Source organism: Haliotis asinina, chromosome 10 (genome assembly GCF_037392515.1).
Source record: "Haliotis asinina isolate JCU_RB_2024 chromosome 10, JCU_Hal_asi_v2, whole genome shotgun sequence".
Taxonomy (NCBI): Eukaryota; Metazoa; Mollusca; class Gastropoda; order Lepetellida; family Haliotidae; genus Haliotis; species Haliotis asinina.
Genome location: NC_090289.1, coordinates 2,445,135 through 2,469,293, shown reverse-complemented (window position 1 = coordinate 2,469,293; position 24,159 = coordinate 2,445,135). Strand labels below are relative to the sequence as shown.

The 24,159-nt window shown below is 40.9% G+C and overlaps 1 protein-coding gene across 1 annotated transcript; it reads left to right on the top strand.

Annotated features, from left to right (window-relative positions):
- The first annotated feature begins 1,332 nt into the window (after nucleotides 1-1,332).
- Nucleotides 1,333-23,072, top strand: LOC137298142 (neuronal acetylcholine receptor subunit alpha-7-like). The gene is made up of 6 exons (XM_067830252.1): nucleotides 1,333-1,454; nucleotides 18,541-18,680; nucleotides 19,287-19,331; nucleotides 20,081-20,190; nucleotides 20,414-20,952; nucleotides 21,227-23,072. Exons 1-6 carry the CDS (start codon nucleotides 1,412-1,414, stop codon nucleotides 21,655-21,657), a joined length of 1,308 nt encoding a protein of 435 aa, XP_067686353.1. The 5' UTR covers nucleotides 1,333-1,411; the 3' UTR covers nucleotides 21,658-23,072.
- The last annotated feature ends 1,087 nt before the right edge of the window (nucleotides 23,073-24,159 follow it).

The following is a 24,159-nucleotide window of genomic DNA, read 5'->3' as shown; positions in this document are numbered from 1 at the left end:
ATGTTCTTTCATTTTTCAATCAAGAGAGTCCCAGGAATGTGAAATGCTCACATGTTTTTTGAATGATTGTTGTGTGAACGAAAACTGTCACGCTTCACTGTGTGACAGTGGCGTGTGGACAGTAGATGATTGCAGGCAGTGATTTCGTCTTAATAATTTATAGGAAAAACGAGTAGGTTGTTCCTATACATCACAAACAAAAGATTATTTACTGGTCATGTTATGAGCCTGATTGATTTCTTCACCTCTTCACGAACACAGAAAATCTGGACGAACAAACTGCTGTCGCCTTTCTTTGATTCAATATATAGCCTACATGTTTGTACCAGTCCATGGTGAGTCCATTGTACAGGCTCTAATGACCATCTTAATTACAAAGAAGCAGAATATTTGATCAAAGTACCACGTGTTGTAACGTGATATATCGGAACGAAGGGGTGTGGTTAAAGCACCTTGTCATACCGGCCCAGGTGTCACTAACTGTTTAAACATGCTGTCAGTAAATACACAAACAAAGTATTCCATTGATAATTTATATATGTTATTATGTTATGTTGTATTAGTTACATACCAAAATACTACTACAAACTCATCTGCCCAAGTAACATTTGCCAATTGATGTATGTCTGTGCGTCATCCCCGAAATCACAATCCAGTGCCCAAGAAAATGGGATCTTAAGCCCGAAAACGTATCTGCACATATTCTAGAAATATAAATGTAACTCATCTTCTGTTCTAATTGATCCCATTATCACATACGCTGTAACACTTGGAATAGTTTCCAATATCTCACATTTCAACATTCAGAATACTTGTCCTGACACCACCACGAGAAGTTGTGAATTTCTTTACAAATTGTTTCGAACGTAGAACTCTACATTTAACCGAACTTATAATTGCTGATAGTTTGTCTAAACACCGGGTTAGTGTACGTACATATATTTTCATGATGAGGTTATCCCGTGATTGACGGTAACCAGATCAACATTTACTTTCAGGGCGATGAAGGAGAGCAGAATTAATTCTGTCTCAGAAGCGGATAATTTCAATTTGATGTTCGGTTACACAAGGGAGGAAATCTATTGATGACATATTGTCTCACTGAATTAATACCCGGTTATTAAAACAGCACGTAACTCACCGTTGCGGGCGATCAAAATTGCCTGTCACGTGATGTTACCCTAAATGACGGCGACCAACAGGGGAACATTGTCCGTAGGGTCCCTTGTGTCTGTAGTGAGAGACGGTTATAGTTTATTCATACCGTTTACGTTGACTCGAACAAAACAGTCTGTATAGCGTGGCTCCAGCACACATTTCAATAGGTCTCCATACACGGTCGATTGACGGAGTAATTGATCAACAGTGACGGTCGTGATTCAGTCTAGTTACGACCTGTCGAGACGACGTCATGGCCACACCGCTGCTGCTTCTGCTAATCACGGCGTTAAACCGTAAGTTTCAACTTCATCTTCTCCCGATCCGTTTACAACTGCAGCCAGTGGTAGGGAAGTCATTGATTAAACCCCCTTGGTACCAGCACACACTCACTCGGGTGCCGCAACTGTCACTTCTGGTATTGGAGTGGGGAGCTCAGGAAGATGTTGGTTATGTCGTATGTTGGGTATGTCGTATTTGCGTGACGCCCGAAATAACAAATTCAGGAGACTCAGAAACGACCGCAAGTTTGTCTTGACCAGAATCGGCCACTGTCTGCCCTGATATAGCCAGACTTTTTTTCAGGAACAACTAGCTTGATGTGTTTCTGTGACTCAAAGTAACTAGATGTATTTCTGTGACTCAAAGTAACTAGATGTATTTCTGTAATTCACAAGTAACTAGATGTATTCTGTAATGCACAAGTAACTAGATGTATTTCTGTAATTCACAAGTAACTAGATGTATTTCTGTAATTCACAAGAAACTAGATGTATTTCAGTGACACATTTAACTAGGCGTGTCACCTTAAGCTATAATTAAGTATGTGTAATTTTGTAACTCAGGATGAACTGTGTGCATTTCTGTAACTGGCAGTTAACTGGGCGCGTTACCTGGGTATGATTAACCTGATGTGTTTCTGTAACTCATATTTAACTAGGTGTATGTCTATAATTTATAATACTCTACTTGGGTGTGTATCTGTAACTGACAATTAAGTATTTTCTTCAACGTATTTTATGATCTTTCAAAGTATAATTTACTAGCAGCGTTTAAAAATGTCAGTACATTTCCCACAGAAAGCCGGGTACATTTGCAGTGTGTTACAATAGAAGGTTAATCGGTTTATGAAAGAAGCAAAGAAACATAAATATTTAAATCAACATGTAAACAAATGTTGTCGTTTAATCAATGTGCAATTTCCTATTACCACGCGTTTTCGCACACACCGATTCTAGGTTTCATATGTATCTTAAAAATGATTCACGTTTGCTGTGATTGTTTATGTAATTTTGGAACCATCCTATATCCATTCTTGGAAACAAGGTAATGCATAATGATGAGCCTGATCAAAATACACACAATGTTAAAGCTTAACTTTCCCCCTGTCACATATGACCCCCAGTATATCTTGGCGTACATTACCATAACAAACCTCTCGCAGATGAAAGGAAAATAATTAAAGGGAATGAGACTGCAACGCCTGACTTGCTGCTCCCTGCTCTATAGATTTCATTATTTCACAATTCCCTAAACGCTTCGTCGAATTCATGTCATTATCATGACAGAAGTATATTGCATGAGTGGGATGAAGTGCAGGTATACTTGCATCACTGGTGATGCCTGACCTCCCTTAATATACATGACTGGGGGTCTCACCACAACCCCAACAATGGGTTATCTCCATTTCCGGACATTGACAAGAAACGTCCGATATCTGTTATCGTTCCCTCTAGATTAGAATGGCATGATCAGAATCAAATATACAACAAACTGACACTGCATTGGTGCTGATAACAATCTGAATCATCTTCGTGTTAGTAACGACTAGTCATCCACGTATAACCATCTAATTCTAGTTACATCCGGGTAACCGTTCACCTGAGAGGTAACCAGGTAAACTGGTCTCAATAAGCGTCCCAGCATCACCTGTGTCTGTTTCCAGAATGTCAGGTACACAATAAAGGTCAGTAGAAAAACAATAACCAGTTTAATATTAAGAAACTAATTACTGTTTATGTAGAGGGCAAACACGTTTACATGCCCCCCCCCCCCCCCCCCCCCCCCACACACACACACACACACAACACACTTGTAGCATCACCAAGCGTATGATCTGCCCAAAACGTGTTAGTAAACGTGTTAGTAGTGCTCAAAAGAAAGTATACAGTGTATTTGACCAAACGTGGAAATAAAACAGTAGTGTTTATGGCATCAGTCACAGTTGCTCGGGTGACGGCGTGGCTAGCATTCTCTCACTCCTATATCGTCAGAATGCACGTGCATTTGGTGTTAGAAAAGTTGTTTTGGACATTTGTGCCTTATGACTATTCCTCAACTTGTTTCGCGTGTTTTCTTCCCGGAAAGGGTGAGTCTGTACGTATGTGACATAGCAGAGTATTGTTTTGTCTTTTTGTCTGTTAATTCTAATTTTCGTATTGTTTTTATATTTGCGGTATATAGTTTGTTTTAGCACTAGTTTATATATAGCCCGTCAGCTCACAACAGTACTCGTGCCATTGAGAATGGCACCTGTAAACACACCACACAACGAAGGGACAATATGAACGCCCTATTTCCCTGTGGTCGCCTACATATGACAGCCGCCCTCTTTGGCTGGTGTCAACCTGTCTGTTTACATCCACCCTAACAATGCTGGCAACAGCTCGACCGTGTCTACGCCTCTACGTCAATCATGAATATAATTGTAAACCCTAAACCTAAGCATGAAACTGTCAACAATTCCCAATGTCACCCTTAAAACAGACCCAGGCGTATTAATTTTCTGCATATTTCATATTCAACATCTAGGTTACTCGTAGCTTGTGTCTCCAGCTCTCAGTACTGATCGCGATGCCTTAACTGGCAATATACGCATCTGATGGCAAGGCTGAGGGACCTGCTGCGTTCCATCTTACCCCACGGTGTAGATAGCTGCTGTCAATATCGGTCACCTGATTGTGTGGTCCAGACTCGATATTATCCAAGCCACCATCATCAATATCGCTAAATGCGGTGTTACACACAGATATACCACACAATTAGTTGTGTGTGACAGGCCTGGTCATGAAAGGGGAGTGCTATTTCTGCACTAGCTGCAGGGGGTGGGGGAAGGCCGGTGATTACAATGCAACTTTTACCAAATCGATGGCCAAATATGGTGTACTGCCTGATTATATTGGGAACGTAACAGGCTTGTTTGCACTGACAACTGATCACTGAAACAACATACGTGTATTTGTGATCCATTTCGCACGTTGTCTCTTCTGTGACAGCTTAATCGATGAATTGATACATCGTGTCAATCTATGTTTCAATAAATAAAAAAGGAAATTCAGCACAACTTATTTACACTGTTACGAGGCAGTGTAACGCTTAGTCGTGTACACTGTTTCGAGTTTACTACATGGTTTCTGTTGATACTCTGTGTGTGTCTGTGTCTGTGTGTCTGTGTCTGTGTGTGTGTGTGTGTGTGAGTGTGTGTGTGTGTGTGTGTGTGTGTGTGTGTGAGAGAGTGTGTGTGTGAGTGTGTGTGTGTGTGTGTTGGGGGAGGGGGGCGGGGGGATTTTGGTGAGTTGAGGAAGGGGTGCAGTGGTGTACACCTCATATACACAAGGAAGGTCCATACAAGGCATCACAACAGCAAGTGTCTTCACAATCCTGCAATTTCTTATCCAAAGCCAGAATAGTTACACAATATATACTCTGAGGCAAACGTTCCTTTCTTTCAATGTTAAGCTTGTGAATGTCTTTTTTTCTTTATTTTGAATCAGAGAAAGAGTGTGATGAAATGGCAACCAGACACTCGTCATTTTCACTCAGTGTAACCTTACGAATGCCGAAGCCAGAAAGTCATATCTCTTCATCATTCTGGAACAGGCCCGACATAGTGTACCAAGACTGGCTGATGGTGTCCTCCACTAATGCTTCATGTCTCGTACCTCACAGCGTGACGTCACTCGTCAATTCAATGTCCACACAAACACTACACATTGGCACTTAACGCTACCTTTACAAGAAAACAATCCAGTTGCAGTCCGCCCATAGTGGTCGCCCCAGTATGGTCTCGCATCACGACCGATGGATTGGACTGCTCCGGCGGTGGAGGTTTCATCCAGTAACACACTAGGGTGCCGTTGAACAAACCAACCATAAAGATACGCTATAGTTTAAGCCTTTTTGTTACGGTGTGAGAGTTACGACCGCCTTAGCGTTAAGATCGCTTTGTACAGCGGCACCATGGTAACAGTTCGACCACGTCTACTCTTCTGTCTACATCAAAACCAACGTTCCCAAAACACCAGTGAAGAATACGACTCTTGGGGAACACGTGAGTTTAGAAGTTCTTTTCAACGATGAGTTCTGTTTCCTTTTGCAGAGAAGACATGGTATTGTTACACCAGGCCATGTGTTCTGGAAGGGCGTCCTTTGATAAGGACATGATAACAGCTGCAGATAAGACGCCCGCGATTGTGACTGTGGGGAGTTTTAATGCTGAGCGATTTTGGAAATGGTCGCTTTACTGTTTTCACAAAAGCTCGGCCCCCGGAGAAACGTTTCAACAGATAACACCAAACCAAACGTAGCCCGTCTAAACAGAACATCGTTGATGTTTTATCATGACCTGCAAGATTGGACACGTCTGGGCAGAAATGGGGCGTCGTTTACGACATCATCAGACGCCTCCAGCAGGGACTCCGTCAAATCCTGCCTCAGACCTTCATCAGTGCACAAGGTGAACACACTTGCTACTGACTGTGTGAACCGCTGAACAATGTTGCTGTGAGGTCAACTTTATTACCATCGGCCTTTTCCAGAATGATTTATTATTATTTCGCGTCTTTCCGCATAACATGAATTTTATTTGTGCGCGTGCATCAAGTTGGATGCAATCCTTTCATCATTTCAGGTAGCAGTTGATGATCTTCCAAGACCTAGCAGATCCCGTATGACAACAAGGGCGGTGGGGTAGGCTAGTGATTAAAGCGGTCGCTAGTTACGATACCCGGGTCCAGTTCCCATATGGGTACAATGTGTGAAGCCATTTCTAGTGTCCCCCGTCTTGACATTGCAGGAGTAATGCTAAAAGCGACGTAAAGCTAAACTCACTCACTCCGTAAGACAAAATATGAGAGGACAAGGCATTGCTGTGGAGACTTATTAGGCTCCGTCCATGGACACAAGCACATCGTTAAGGCATCAGTGGTTACCGGGTAGCCGCAGTTCGTGTAGGACAGTCAGGAATCGACTCATCAAGTCTATCAAACTCTCCTCAGTTCACAAAGCAGATTTTCATGGTGTAATCAACATGGTCTCTGGACTATTCATCACAACTGAGAAAATGGGACATAGGTATGGCTCCCCGCAATATCCAAGTGACGGTTCCCTTTGGGGAGGGTCAATCGGGGTGTGGGTTGCACTTCCTTGAAAGATGGACCTCCTTACTATTCATGTTAACCTAAATGGACCTCGGTATAAACAAGAGATCTTTGAGGAGACCGTTGTCCCACAATTTGACAACCATCCCCTAGCCACAAAACCCACCTCTATGAATGACCATGAGTCCAGATTTTAATCCTATTGAGCATCCGTGGGACATTTTAGGCCATCGTGTTCGACAGAGAGACCCACATGTAAGGGCTCTGGGTGAATTGACAGCTGTTTTGCATGAGGAATGGAACAGGATCCAGCTGAATCAAACCAGAGACTGATCTAAGGAACGGGAAGGCGCCTGGAGTCAGTTGTTCACGTGCAGAATGGTCACAAAAGATACTGATGCAAAGCCGCCAGCGTTTGAACATTATTCTTAAATTCCTTGAACAAGATTGTATGCACAAATAAAGTGAAACTCGTTCTATTTTCACATAAAATGACGTCATTATCAGTGTTCCATTCTGTTATGGTAGTCTTGGCTGTCTCTCCTCAACCCTTGTTTTCACTACAAACTTCATATTATGCAATAGTTCATTCAAGTTGTTCAGTCTGAGAAAAGACGAGTTTTTCCTTATATTCCCTTATTTAACAGAGAGCGCTCCTCACATGTATTTTTAAGCGTTTAACGGGGATGTTACGATATGACTGATAACCTAGTGTCCCCCGTCGTGACATTGCAGGAGTAATGCTAAAAGCGACGTAAAGCTAAACTCACTCACTCCGTTTGACAAAATATGAGAGGACAAGGCATTGCTGTGATAACCCTTCATTGTCGGTGTTCGATACCTGCACTACCCACGTGATACTATCAATCATAAAGCTACAACAAATTTATTGACAATCCACTTAGAATATCTCCCTGCTAAGTGTATATGCATAGCCGTTCGCGTTTACATCTGTGCTACAGAGAGTTTTTGTTATCCCAACTGGCACTTGTTCTGTTCGCCATTATCTTAATCACACATGTGTTAATTTAGTTATTTGTATGTAAATAACACTGTGTTGATTCAGTTTGCTGCAGCCTCGGACCGACGCTCTCTATATAACACGACTCATGAAAATCCGGCTTAGAATTATTGGTCTTCACTAAGCCATGCATGTAAGGGCCGAGTAATGGGATCTGGTGGTCAGGCTTGCGGACTTTAATTTGTTGACATATGTTATCGTATCCCAACTGCTCATGATGTCAATCACTGGATTGTTTGGTCACGATTATTCGCAGACCGGCGTCATATAGATGAAAATTTGCTGGATGTCATGGAGAAGACCGTTTTCTTATGACAATATGTTATATGCATATGCCACCGCGAACTCCCTTTCCCCGCCATATATGATTCATACCTGTTGTAAACAGTAGGCACGGTGTATATATGAGTCACATATAATTACAGACAACGCACAGCAAGGCAATACCGTGGGTATTAAAACATCGTGACTCGACTCATGGCATACAACAAACCTCAGCAGAGGGACAGTATACACACCTACAGTGTATTGGATTCAACCTTCAATAGTAACACGAAAACACTCAACTGATCCCTTGATTAAGACTAATTTGTTAATTCCCGGCCTCGAGTCTTCAGTCACCTAGATGGGTGTCAGCTTTACCTATTGTTGGGCGTCTTTGGGCGACTCAACTCGCCATTCAGCTCCAGCTCATGACGTGTAGGTCACGTCAACTGTATGGAAGTGTTCAAAGAGCCTACAGTTGATCTACTCATCCGGGTCGGATTGGCACATTGAATGATCCCATGCAGTCTAACATGTTGTTAGACAAAGAGGCATTGTTACATATAGCTTTAAGATTCCAGATGAGGACCGATCTATGAATTCACTCAGTCAGTATTATCGATACACAAAGAGAGCTAGCTGAACTCACTCTGCACACAGTACACTATACTCTTCTAATGACATCGGGTTTGATTGGTTATGCCTATGGCAACCTGTTGGTAACATACCTGTCCATGAACCCGTGACGGATGGCGCGGTATGCATAACATTCGACAGGAGTGAAATGTCCCTTTCAGGAAGAGCAGTTTTATCCGCCAGTTTACGAAACCGCTTATCTTGTTTTAGACGTTCCAAAACAGAATTTTTAATTACATTATTTTGATGTTTCACTAAATTATACCAAATTCGAACTCTATAATGTTGCTTCGTAATTTTAAAGTTGTTTTCACTGCAATAAGGTATTAATTAAGAGCTTAGAAGAACAGACTGGGAAACTGTCTAGAGACCTTGTGAGGTGTTCCTCCACGAACAACCAGTCACTTCACTGTCCATGTAACGGGAAAGCATCCTCACTGTTAACTATATACTCGTCACAACATCGTCCCAAGAATTTAGTGTAGTAAAACATGTTTGTAGCTATTACCACATAACTCTTTTTAAAAAAGACTTTGTTCACCTTTCCAAAGGTTGAACAATTAAAAGGCCAGATATCATACTCCAGATTATATTAAAGACATTTGGTTTTCTTTTTCTTTTTTTGAAATGTACGTCTTTGAGACACATAAACGTGTTACAACATGATATATTCTGTAACCATGACAACTGCTAAAACCAAAAGTGATGCTGGACTCTTCATTGAGTACTTCGTGCTTCTCTGACAATATCACGTGCTTGATGCACGCCACCGTATTCTACCCGCGCAGATCAATGCTGGTGGTTGGAACCTCTGAAATGTCTGGTCACGGCCCGGTTATATACAACCTGCCATGTCACTGGAAAACCAAATGCGCCATGTAATATACACAGAGAAGATGGCGGGGGAAGTTGGTTTACGCCATCAGATACTGGGAACTGACAGCTTCGAGGACAAAGTAATATTGTGTGAACACTCACGACGGACTCCACCTAGCATAAACTGGTCAAAACAATATTAACTTCCCTAGAAACGGGTTGGCCGAACAACATGAACTTCATGAGGCAGAAAATGGCCAAAACAACATCAACTATATTTGGCATAGGTTAGTCAAACTTCACGAAGCAAAGGTGGACTCAAAGATCATTGACTTTACAAGGCATAGACCAGGTACTGTCTTTGTCATAATGACGTCACAGACTCCGATGTCCCCCAAGAGCAGTAAAAGACTGTAGAGTAAACACGTGCCAATCCCTATGTAAAATTTCGGTTGTTTCGTTCTCTAGTTATTGTGTAATCCGATTACATAAAATACATCAAGGTAAACTGATATTTTGGTTATGAGTTTCCTTTTTGGCAAGTGTATGTTCTTTGACGTCATTTGGGTCTGTTTTCCATAACCCCTTGTTTATTTAATAAATCAGATTAAATAGACTGATTTTGATCATCATAAATGAAATGTATTTATACGCGAGGCCCCTGTCACGAGTATAGTAATCCTTCTGTAAGGGGAATTCTGAGAGATTATTTTGCTAATGTTAGGTGAGTAATAAATATGATACCAAACAATGTCCCGCGTAATGCGATATTTATGGAATGATTGTTTTGATATTTAACGAGCCAAAAAACATTCACGAGTGAATAATAAATCTGGTGTCTCGATTGACCGTTATTTTGTAAAGTTCCGGATAAAAGTGCCAAAGGTGTGACGCTAGATATCTAATTAGTGTTATAAAATGACTAGATATGTCATGTTAGTGTTTCGGAGAAGGGAGTTGGAAGTTTGTTCTTTACTCTCCAACATAAAAACTGCCTTGAGTGTGATGACTTGAGTCATCTTTCCACGAGTCCAGCAGGATCTAATACCATTGTGACAGGGCACTTAGCATTGTGACGTCATATGTGTAAACCAATATGACGTCATACGTGCGGCATCACGCGTTGTTAAGACAATGTGTAACAACATTGTTAAGTTATTAAACAGCGATCTCCATCGGGTGAGCAATAAATAGAAGGTACTAAATTATCTTCCATGTAATACCGTTTTTTTTCAGGCGCACATTTTCATAAAGTTTGAAAAGTGAACGTTGTGCGAGATTTGCCATCGCGTGGCCCAGGTTCTGCGTACGGCTATGAAATTGCACAGACATGTAGAATATTTGATTTCCTATCCGTTGGTATAAATATAATTGCGGCTACCTCAGGGGTTTGAGAAATAGACACTGCTAAAAGTTGTTCAAAACTTTTGTGTGTGTTCAAAAACAGTAAATTTCTCAGTTTTTTATCGTGCACCAATAAAAGCACTCTGCTACGATTTTTTTAATTTGGCATCTTTACGGAAAGTGTGAGCGAAGAAAATACAGCTTGATATCTGAACGACATGAGTGTATATGAAATGGATGTATGTGCTAATGCATAACGTCATACTCACAAAATCAAAAATGACCCGCAATAAATGTCAAAACTCGATTTTCTACTATGACGTCAAACGTCGACAGAGAGGTCATGCACGTATAAAGATAAGGGGGCATAACTCAGCTATTGTTTACATTAGGTCAATGTAACTCCGATCACATGAAGAGAATTTGCTGTGGATATGGACAGTATATTTTCGTGATGTTTTGTTCACAGTGAACCAAACTATTCCAATACAAATTTCCCCAATGTGAGAGGATACCTTTTGGTAGTTTCACAATTTGTAAGAAAAGATGCAAGTGTACTACATCAAAAATCAGGCAATAGCGATTTGGATGTCCCTATCCGATACATATTTTAGTTCTTAGATTCCCATATTCTCCTGTTTGTGTATATGTATTTTTATTAATTTTCCATCATTATTAACGGAGTAACAGCCACATTTTCAAACGTAATGAAATAACTGAAAATAATGCGACATTTTAGTTGACGTCACAGCATGTTTTGTGCATTTTGTGACGTCGGAAAAAGACTACTCTGGTTGCTGATTAGTATATATCTAACCTAATTTCCATTCAATGTGTAAAAGATATCGGCTTCTGTGTCAGAATTCAACACTTTTTAGCCAAAATATAAAATGAATGGTTTTATCACTGAAATAGTGTCCTGAATATATCAACAATTACACGGTTTTACTACATATCTTATTGTGAGCAACACGCGCACCTGCCTAGCATCAATTTAGCTTAAATGAAAATTTCACAACACCTGAATATTCATTGAGTATTCATTTAGGAAAAAGACTTTTCTTCTCATGATTATGAAATCAATTCCCTTCATAAGTATGCAATGAAAGGTACAAAGAGATCGCTTTTTCAGTAAAGAAGTATTAGAAAATGGACGTAATGCTTGTCGAAATTAAGACTTGACCTGATGTATATATTTTTAACAATTTCCGTATAAATATTGTTTGAGTTAGACATTCTGCCACCAGATATATTTTAATCGCATTTGAATTGACTTTATTATCGAAAAACAATGATAATGAATCATGAAACGTTTTGACAAAGTCGCACCTGGTCAATTAATATTCATAATAGTTTTGTCTATAAAAACGACACAAACCAATACAATGAACAAGACAATTCCTTTAAACAGTAGTATGTGTGCCCCTACATTTGATAAAATGTACAAATAATTTTCATTAATATTATCCGTTTTACTTCTAAGTTGGAATTAAATCGCTGTTTATTAACCTGTTCATATGTAACTGCAATATTTGTCCCAACGTATTGAATATTGCACATCACGTGAACTAAAGCACATGTTGCAGTAATGGCTACGTGTGATCTTCCAACACTTGTGTAGAGGCTTAAAATGTGGTATAATACACTTACTGAGTCAATTTCCCATGTAGATATTATTCAAACAATCAAAAGCTTTCAAAGAATAAAAACGGATACCTTATATCCACACATGATATGGTGTTGAACATGGATATATGTAGATACTGAAATCAGTTTCATGAAAAAATATCTGAACGATGTGCAAAATATACATCACAATACTATAAGTGCAATCGGAATGGTATGGGCTTTGTGTTTACTCTTGTTCAACCGACCTTCACCTCAAAGAAATTGCCTAATATGTGCAACAATGTTGACGTATGACATCACTACCGATGACCGATTTCTTTCAAAATGGCGGCTTCGCTGAGAAGGGTACACGGGATTTTGCGACGACTTTTTGCTTGATTCAGGGATCTTTTGTATATAAATGTGAGATGTAAGTAATCAGAATTATTCTGACTATTTGTGTACTGTGATATGTTCTTATCGTTTACATTGTAAATGACGGAAGAAGCCAGAAATGAAGATAAGTACCGTTGTCGTTCTGCGTGATTTTGCGTCAGTCATGGCGTCACGCTGCACTGAAAGTTTGACAGTTTCTTATGAATTATCAAATTATTTCATTGTATCTATTTTCAATTTGCTATTTTTTGCCACGATACTCTTCCCCTGAACATACTAAGTGTATTGAGCCATTGTAAGCAATGATTAGAGGGCTGGATGTTGGGAAATTTTCGTAAATGCTACGCAGTGTAAAATTGGAATTTTTCTTTGTTTACATTTCAGTCAAGCGCTGTCTTTCGAGCACAGCGTTCGTTTTCATACTAAATATATTTCGTTTCGTTTTGTCTAGACAGTTGGTATTGGTGACAAAGACCATTTGTAATTTGATTCTAAGATATATGGGGAATTCAATGATGCATTTGTCGCAGCTAACTATGAAGTATACATGATGTAATGGGCTTCTCAATACCGGCCTTCTCGAAACGTGATTTTGTAAACACTATCCAATATGGCGGAAACCGCACTTCGGCGTTCGTGTAAGTGTATTTTCGAAAACATCCCAACCGATTCTGGGTACATCGGTGACGTTTCAGAATTATCATTCCTGGTTACATGAAAACTTGATATCAGTGATCATTAATATGCTATTTTTGAAATTCATTACTCCCAGTAATTATCCGATTTTCACATTTCAAAACATACTGCAAATAACGCTGTTAATCTCGATTTTGTACAGTTTGAAAAATGGCGACATTTACGATGAAGCCTATTTTGAAAGGCGATTTTCAGCACTTTAGCTTGGTCTGAGATGATAGTGGATGGTATCAATAAACTGGGAATTTTCCGCAGAATTCAAAACTGTGTAGTATTTATATATGCGTGGTATATTTAGAATTTTATTGGACTTCCAAGTGAGGTATGTAGAGGAAGGACATATATGTCCCTGTGGCATCCAGGGGGTTAAGACAATGTGTAACAACATTGTTAAGTTAAAAAATAAATAGAAGGTACTAAATTACCTTCCATGTAATACCGTTTTTATTACAAGCGGTAATGATTTAGCATCAAACGAGCGAAAACAAGCTCGTTTAATAAAAATGGTATTTCACGGAAGCGAGTTTAGCACAATTTGATAGGAGCTGCGTCTACTCTGCCTCAAATGTGATGATTCTCAGGTTTCCGTGAGTCAAGCAAGGTCTAATATCATTGTGACAGCAGTCTAAGTAAACTTATCCTCAGTACTTTTCGTTACACTCCACTACTGAGTCTAACAAAACCTCATGGGAGGTCAGGCAGCCTTTGAGATTGACCAATCAAAACACAGCTTACCAAATCGCGGAAGTGGACATTCGCATACACCTTTTGAACTTTTTATCTCGCAAAAGGTTCGTACCCGAACGATTCTGAATTCTGCTTAGCGTACTCTCGCTTACGGGTGACGCAATCGTAACTACTCGCCTCTTTCCGTAACCTGCCATCCGGCTTTCCGGAATGACCCGAGTAGTTACGAATGACGGGTGACGTACACGGTGTACGTACAACCATGACGGTGAGTAAGCAGTCGCTGGAAATGGTGTTTTTGGCAATATTCAAGGATGTCATCTTGTGGAAATATTAGCTAATGGTAACCATGTCAACAGAAACTCCAACGCGTATATACTGCAGGTCAAATAATTGTGTTACATTCGGATTTTTGTTTGTGGAGAGATCTGTTTCAATATTTTGAAAGTCCCTCCGATCCCTAAATAGTAGCCGTTGTCTGATTGGTTAAATCTATTTAACCGTCTCGCGTTTGATTGGACGGTCATTGGTCGCTCAAAGGTTACCTGACGCGACCTTCTACTAGGTTTTGTTAGACTCAGTGGTGGAGTGTAACGAAATACACTGAGACGAAGTTTACTTAGACTGATTGCGACAGCGGCATTAGCATTGTAACGTCAAAACTGTAAATCACTATGACGCCATACGTCTGGCGATATTACGCTTGTGTAATATTGATGTAAAAATATGACACTGTATTATTACCCACGTGGTCAACATATGGATAGGTGCATTCTAATTTCGTAAGACCCACGAGTGTCCTATCGCTTTGACCTGTGTCGTAACGACTTGACCTTAGATTCTAAAGATTTGATTTGATAACCGATGACCTCCTAGTTAGGTCACTTTCTGACGTGATTGCTTTTTCATTCATAACAAGTAAGTGAATTCATTCGTTCTACAACTATATGCATTGTTTGAATGTAAACATTACGAACGTTGCCGTTGCAAAACACAAACACAATGTTTCCAGTAGTGTTCTTAGTCCAGTGAAGCATCTGCAAATAGAAAACGGGGTGGTCCTGAGTAGGACATAACACTTGATATATCGTCGTAAAAGGGAAAAGATATGCTTTCCATGCACCAGCGCGAACGTTCCCTGTGACGGTGAAGGCTATACTGGTTAACTGTCTCTAAGTGTAATAGTCACACGTATGGTGCACATCGCGCATACAACATGCGCTGTCAGTTTAAGGTCGGACCGTCCGGATCAGCGCACCTTGTAACGGGAAGATAAATTCAAAAAGATCGCCCATTGACTCGCGTCATCTTTCCACGAGTCATGGATCTAATAACATTTTGACAGAGGAATTAGCATTGCGACGTCATAACTGTAAACCATTATGACATTGATACCTTCAGCGGGGGAGTTATAAATCTTATTTGCCAGGTTGGCAAATCTTCCTAACGTTTTGCTGTAAATTTTGCATAAAAAGGGATGTGTTTACACGGGGCTCTATGATATGTTAGATATTGTTTATGTATAGTTGGGACAGTACATTGTTATTAAGTTTGAGTGTTCTTGTAAGAGACGGTAATATGATAGTGAGGCTCCCACTAATTGTGGAGGACAAAATCATATACATGTAATTGTATTTTGAGTTTTAATATATTTTTGTACAAACATGTCCATCACGTCTTTTGCGATGATATCAGCAATGTTGCAGGTCAAGCTGAAGAAGTGTGGCAGTGTTGTGTGCGTGCGCACTGGAGTTGTCACGAAATCAGAAGCATTTTCGTTTCAAATTGATAGTGTCTAATTTAATTGATTGTCCAAATAAATTCGAGTATTTCAGGAAGTCACGGTAGAATGAGCATTCACCAGGCAAATATTTATTTAAACAACATTGAACAACACTTTATGGGATATAGACACTTATTAAAACAAACAAACAAACAAAAGAACAAAACAAAAAAAACCCAAAAAAACCTTTGATGTATAAGGAATAGGTTGATGAAAACAATAATGAAGACGAAGCATAGGTTGATCAAGACGTCACTCATCACAATCACTTGAAAGGGCAGGTAAGAAAACAATGGCACATATGATACAAGTGACAGCCAGAGTAGCACCGCGCTGTTTGTAATCTTCTCAAAAATATTATTGCACCTCCAACGTTGCGAAATGTTGACACCAAGCTTTGGGTGTAGCTAGGCTTGCCACTACCCTAAACAACACGATCACAAGATTGACACCTTACCGAGATCTTAACAAAACTAAGCCACAGTAAACACCCAGTGAATAAGGTCAAATCTTTCCACATGGTGGATACCAGCACATGGGTGTATACACAAAGCACAGTATATAACGCATTAAGTCTGTGGCACTCAGTTTAAGTGCGATCGCTATGCTTCAGTGCCTACAGCCTGGCGCCCAGTCACTAAGTCTTTCTTTCTTCCCTTGCGAGACTCTCCATTCCCAACACGGTGTTGGACGGAGAGTGGTAAGGACAAACTGCGGCACGCTTACATCATTGATCAGAGTATAATGTTACCCTGGACAAACAACCAACGAGAATGTATACACCACTTTTTGTTTCGTTAACGATTAACAGAATTAGTCGAACTATGCCGTAGATAGAAGTCAAACATCCATGTTTATTACACATAATACATTGCCATATACGGTTACAGCAGAATGCACTCAGTCATTAAGGCGACCAGCTGAAAGTCCGCTCCTATGTTCAAAACAAAGGTTTGTGGATCTAATACTTGGTGTTCCCATTCAAGTAATCTGGTCACTTTGCCTCCAAATATTGGACGCATGCCATTACATAAGGTATTGACTGTTTACTTCTGTGCATGTTTACTAAAAAGGTCTGCGACTAAACTCACTTAAGTACATTATGAATGCTATGACATTTTCGGAAATGTCACCTTGAATACTACATAGGTTGTCAAGAGGTATAGGAGAACACACCACCTACCAGATACACCGAAAACGGATGCCACTGAGAGGTTTAAACGTGCCATTGAGAAGTTTGGGCGTGGGAGGTTTAGATGTGCGCTTGAGAGGTATAGATCTGGGAGGTTTAGATATGCGCCTGGGAGGTATAGATGTGCGCCTGTAAGGTTTAGATGTTCGCCTTATAGGTTTAGATGTGCAACTGGGAGGTTTAGATGTGGGCCTGAGAGGTTTAGATATGCGCCTTAGAGGTTTAGATGTGGGCCTGAGAGAGAGGTTTAGATCTGGGAGTTTTAGGTGTGCGCCTGGGGGTTTAGAGGTGGACCTGAGAGTCGGAATGTGTTTAGGGAGGTTTAGATCTAGGAGGTTTAGATGTGCGGCTAAGAGGTTTAGACGTGCCCCTGGGAGGTTTAGATGTGTGTCTGTGAGGTTTTGATGTGCGTCTCAGAGGTTTAGATCTGGGAGGTTTAGATGTGCGCCTGAAAGGTTTACATGTGCCCCTTGGAGGTTTACATGCGTGACTAAGAGGTCTGTGTATGCAATGTTTGATATGTGTGTGTATGTGTGTCTGTAATGTGTGTGACGTGTGTATGTCTGAGATATGTGTGTGTGTGTGTGATTTGTGTGTATTTAGATATCCACTGAGAGGTTTGTGTGAAATGTGTGTGTATATGTGGTTTGATGCGCGTCTGTCCACTGCGACACAATAATACTATTGTGGGAACGCTTATTAATCACAATAGCCAGTTACTGATTCCCCGTAGAATTAATCACATTGGTCTGTTTGCGTAAATCTGTCGCCGACAGCCATTACTCCCGACTGATGCCAGTTCAGGCGAACCCTGCTCGCCACTCCCCCGACACGGGAGATACTCTCCATCACACTCTAGTCACATCCCCTGCCCTTAATGGGTAAATACAAAGACATATGATACGGTTGGATAAATGTAATAAGTTTGCTGAATTTGGCGGGAAAACGTGACATGTCCCCAGCAACCAAGAAATATTTGCGCTATCCATTAAGCAATATTGTTTGAAGAATCACCTTTTATTGTGATCGGAAACTGTTTCATGGCAGTTAATATTGTCAACCTTAGAGAATCTGGCTTTCCATGGAATGTACGTCACACAAAGTCATTATTTGATAGTACTGACTGTATCATAAGCATGGACAAAGCAGCGTTCGATGCCACAGAAGCAATGATGTCTGTGTCTGCGCTGACATCCGAGAGGCCGAGTAAGGGTGGCCTAGTGGAACACGTGTCCCTTCGCCCACATTCATATTGATAGTTTGGCAGTTCAACAGTTATTTTGAGTCAAGTATGACATCATCTTCGTCAATAAAATGAGCGAGCAAATTAGGTAGACTTAATATTACCATTCACGCACTCACCCAAACTCACTGTCTCACGTTATTGCTCATATTTTCATGCCCATTGTTGGTATAAATGAGGGGTCACTGTAAATTCGAATCCCGCCCCGATATGTCATACCCGCGTACGGTTTTCACGATAGGTAAACACCCAAGACTTGCATGATTTGAAAGTCACCTTACTGCTTCAGAGGATGCTAGTCTCTCTTCCTTGTTTTAGTTTCAGGGGTGTCCAGCTTCAATGTCGCTAACGAGACACAGCTGCGGTCAGACTTGCTGACTGACTACTCTGTCAAGAGTCGTCCAGAGCCCGTCACCTCCATCAGCCTTGTCTTCAACCTCCTCACCATTAACCAACTGGTAGGTCACTTCCTAGACGGTACTGACCAATAAGCAGAACTAGAGAATCTCACTCAAGTGTCTGTGTGAGATGTTCTATCCAGGAGTGAACTGTCACGCAGCGTATGTAGATGATAATACTAGTGATTGATTTGTCAACCCATCTTACTTCTTATGTACTTTATTACTCGCCCGTTGAAGATACTACAGTGTAATATTTTACGGCAATATCGCACTAGTGTAATACCACTTGACGTATGACGTCAAAATAGTTCAAGTTTGTGACGTCACAATGCTAATGCCGATGTCGCAATTTTACTAGCCCTTGCTTGACTCACGGAAAGCTGAGAGTGATCACACTGTAGGGAATTTCGCGGCAATTTCTGTCAATTTATGCTGGCGAGTAATAAACAGAATACTAAACTCGCTTCCGTGAAATATCATTCTTATTAAACTCGTTAAAGATTTAGTATCAAACTCGCTTTCGCTCGTCTGATTCCAAATCATTAACTCGTTTGATAAAAATGGTATTACACGGAAGGTCGTTTAGTATCCTCTATGTATACAATCCCTTGATATTGAGGTGTGTTTATATTATGTGTAATGTTCATAATTTTGTTGTTCCAGGAAACACGCACTCAGACGTTTTCCGTATCCGGGTACTTTACAGTGGTAAGTTTTTATATACGAGCTATAAGCACATATAGGGTGGGTGTTGATATACGAACTACAAACACACATAGGGTGGGTGTTGATATACGAGCTTTTAGCATACTCAGACCAGGTATCGATACAAGAACTTAATGCACACTCACTACGGTTCAACATTTATTTTGCCCGGGTTGATATTCACACACATCATAAGGTAATATATATATCATAGCCGCCCACTGAATACAGAGTTGGCACAGTTAAAACCTTATGTTGTTATATCGTCACGCCTTGTGGGCAGCCATATTGAGAGTTGATATATTGTGTCTAGGAATCGTGTTTTCCATTAATCTTATTGTGTTTTTAATTTACAGTCGTTAGGGCTGCTGCGTGTTTTGTTCTAATGAATCGGGGTGTTGTATTCAGCTATTATTCTACTTATTTTGTCTTTCGACACTTATTCATATGATGATATTTACTGAATAAAAACAACTTGGTAGTCGCCTCGACGCCCCTTGCCGCTCCCTCCCTGGTCTCCATGGCAACTATTTTGAGACGGTCAGTTCTGAAAGGGACCAAATAAAGTATGGTTCTTCTAAGGGAAGCCATATTATTATGAGGGTGGTTGGACAGCCTAGTGGCTTAAGCGTCCGTTCGATTCCCAACATGGGTACAATGTGTGAAAGGAATCAAACGCCAACTGGGGTTGGAAATACTCTTGTTAGATGTTCCAACGAATGTATAATGTTTATTCTGTTCTATGTCCCTAGGTATGGAACGACACCCGCCTCAAGTGGAACGCTTCAATGTACAACGGCATTATGTTCTTTTTTGCGGACGAGACGGAAATTTGGCGGCCCTCACTCGTCGTGAGGAACGCGTAAGTTTGTGATCAGTCAACTCAGTAGCATGTTTAATCAGGGATAATCTACAAAATGTATCTATATAGTCTTCCTGGTTTAATGAGGAGAGGATGAACCAGTTTAAATTATTTACTTGAGTGATGAAGAACGTGGAAGTGGCGTGGTATCAGTCTATTGTAGGACAGTACGTCAATGGGGTCTACCCGACAGTATCTCAACGCCAAACGTGTTTGGTTTCAGGGTGGACAATTTAGACGTAATCGCCAACGATAATATCCCCATGAGGATCAACCAGGAGGGCTTGGTGTACTGGAATCCTCCGGGAATATATACAACCCACTGCAACATTGACATCACCTACTACCCCTTCGACTCTCAGGTATGTTCTGTAGTTGTACAAAGCTGGGGCTACAACCTCCGGGAACTCGACCTGTTCAAGTTCGGCTCCGGCGTTGAGACAGATGATTTTGAGAGGAATGGTGAGTGGACCTTGAATCAAGCTTACAGCCGGAGAACAGAGAAGATCCACAATGTTGACTCGGAAACATACGCCACAGTGTCTTTCATCTTCAAGATGCAGCGGAAGCCCGACTACTATGGCGTCAACATCATCCTGCCCGTGGTGGTTCTGTCCATCTTGTCGGCCCTGGTGTTCGTCCTACCCCCGGACAGCGGGGAGAAGATGGGCTACTCTCTCACCGTGCTTCTCTCCTTTGCTGTCTTCCTGACCCTCATCGCTGACCGCATGCCCACCACCTCCCGCGACACATCCTACATGGGTAAGACACTGATTGGTGTAGTGAATGGAGAAGAAGTAGATGTAGTTGCAGTAGATGTAGTTGCAGGACTAAACTGTTGTTGGTGCTGCTGCTGCTGCTACTACTACTACTACTACCAGTAGTAGTAGTACTACTGCTGCTACTGCTACTGTTGCTGCTGCTGCAATCAGAGACTACTTCTACTAGCAATAGATTCAGTAACTCTTGTCTGCCTGTCTGTGGTTCTATAATTGTGATTCGGTTGTCTAACTGTGATTTTATCATTGTGTTTCAGCTGTCTACCTAGCTGTGATTCTATGCCTGAGCGGACTGTCTGTTTTGCTGACCGTCATTGTGCTTGACTTTCACTTCCGAGAAGATGAGATCCCGTACTGGTTGGAGCAGACGACAAAGGTAGTCGTGATGCCTCTGGTCTGTTCCCGTGGCTGTCGGAAGTCCAGGACAGTCTCTGACAATAATTCTGACATCGCAGGGGAAGAGCCCAAGTTCAAGGACGTTCAGAGCATCCGAGACAGAGCGAGTCAGAAGAACTTAAATGACCGGGCGTCATCCGTCGCCAGCAGTACGAATGAGATCACATGGAAGGATATTTCGCGGGCATTTGATACATTCTTCTTTCGTTTCTATGTTATCGTGATTACACTCATTTCAATCATATTTTTGCTTGTCCTGGGGCTTGCAAGTGGCACCAACACAGGGGTGTAAATCCGGACGTATGTTTCTGAACATAATGCCTGTATGACGTGCTAAAGAAAGTACACACCTGCTCTTGGGGGATTATTTTCAATCAAAACTACAGTTTCACTAATTTGAAACGTGTTTTGATAATGACTTACAAGTCACAGACGTTGTCTTTTTCTTAAATTGAACGTAACTGTTCTTCCGAGTTCCCAATATTCTCACAGCTATATCATGACGCAAGGTGTATGATCGAATGACACCAGGATACCACATACACACTGACCGGTGCCGAAGAAGAATGATTAAATACAAAATGCCAAAATGCACAGGCTTTTAGACACTAATGACGCATCAGCTTTCATGTTCAGTTCAAGAAATGATTTGTTCAAATGACGGCATTCCCTGAAACAGTTTCCGCTGTCAGCAGCGACAAATACTTAGACCGGATGGTAATCGGTACCGGAGTTGCGGGTGTGTCATCGTATCCCAACTGACTAGATCGATTCACAACAATTCAGTCACCGAATTGTCAGGTCAACTCGTAATTCAGCAATTGCAATGTTGTTTGCAAAATTATGTAAAATTCAAAGAATTAAAAAGGGCGTCTAGCTTTAAACCTAAACTTCAAAATGATTAAGTAAATATGTGTTTTACAAACAGCTCCAGGTTTTTTTTTCTCGTTCACACAGTGACCACACCTAAAGTCAAATGTCACCGTTATGCAAATGATTAAGTGAAGCGACTGCTATGCCAAGCATCGTAATTATCCTTATCGGATCTTTCTTGTAGGCATTTCAGTAGATGAGTTTAGTGTTGTTTCTTTTGAGAGTGTTTCCTTTACTTCTTCCTGTGTGTAAATAACAATTCCCAGAAACACAGTGCTCCTGTGTGATATCCATGTAAGACAACCCACGCTGCAGACGGTCCACTGACAGCTAACGGTTTTACGTGAGAATTTGAATCTAACTACTGAATGTATTTTTTTCTGCGTGCCAAATATGTTGTTTAAATTTTCAGAAAGTTATTACTTTGTTCATGAGGCCTAACGTTGTCTGTGCTGCTGTTGGTATTCACGAGTATAAATGTAAATAATTGCTGACTTAGCCTATCAAGTGTCATAGAATCGTTTTGAGATCAGATATTGTCCGACATATCATCCGCATATCCGCATTACAATACTTGACATTCACTCTAACTATGCCGTTATGTTGTTGCAAAGTGTTGTAACAAGGTTGGCAAAGACGGTAACAGTGCTGTCAAGTGCGGTAACAAAATTCCAAACTGTAGTTGTGTTGTTCGCGGTTTTCTAAGATGCTGTTATATTGTCTTAGTCTTCAGTAATTACCATGAAATTTGAAAACTTCCTCGGTGTATTCGTATTTTGTTATGTTTTATGAATCCTCAAAAACCTCACACAAATAAAGACTTAAAAACATAAATAAGTTGTGTATTTATTTTGTCGTGAACCCGACGACATGGACAGCTGTCGTGTCGGTAACATGATCAGGTGACAATATTATGATTATCTTTGAGTTCCAAAATGTCGTTATTCTTCTATGAATATTAGGATGATTGTGACAGGTGAAGTTTTGTGGCCTAAGAATATCCTGGGAACCAACTTCTGGTGAAGCAACTTCCTGACGACGCCTTGTCTTGAATGAAGTTATAAAATTGAAAATGTGTGTGTGTGTGTGTGTGTGTGTGTGTGTGTGTGTGTGTGCGTGTGCGTGTGCGTGTGTGTGTGTCTGTTTGGGTTTTTTTGTTTGTTTTTGTTTTTCTGTATTTTACAGACGCTTCACGTTTCCCCGATCACAGTGAGAAGGGGGACCTGTGCTTGGACAGGCAGATGATGTGGTACACAGTGACAGGAACGATGGAACTATTCGAACCTTACAAATACACATCCCTGTGTGCGTGCGTGCGTGAGTGAGTGAGTTAGTGGGGTTTACGCCCTTCCTGAACACTTTTTCAGTCATATAGTACGCTTGGTTTATAGGAAAGCTGGACCCCAACGTGCAATATACGAGGGGGTGGGGGATAAAAAAAGTTCCAATTCTCACCAAGAAGTTACTGAGCAATCAGGATAAACTTTTGCCTGTAACATCAGTGGTCCTAGTCTAGTTAATGAACCAAGAACTATCTTCTTCACTATATCCAGTCTTGTGCTGTTTGCTCATACATGAAAGTACCCCCAAGTATGGAGAGGACTGAAGCAGGGTAAGGGGTGGTGCGTGAGTTGTGACTTGCAGCCACAATATATTAATACACAATCTGTTTTGGTTTCACCCAAATATATGGTTGTCAAGTGATGAAGTAGTGTCTACCTTAGATTATATTCTTGCTGCTTGTCCCATCTGACTGAAACACAGAGAAATTGTTGCCAGACAATAATGGAGAGCAGAAATTAGCCGGCCGTCCAATAAGGAGAAATGTCATGCAGTTTAGAGTTGTATGTTTCTTTTTTACTAACACCAGCACATTCTATTTAGTCTGCCACATACAGCCGTACGAGCAGCACTTTTCAAG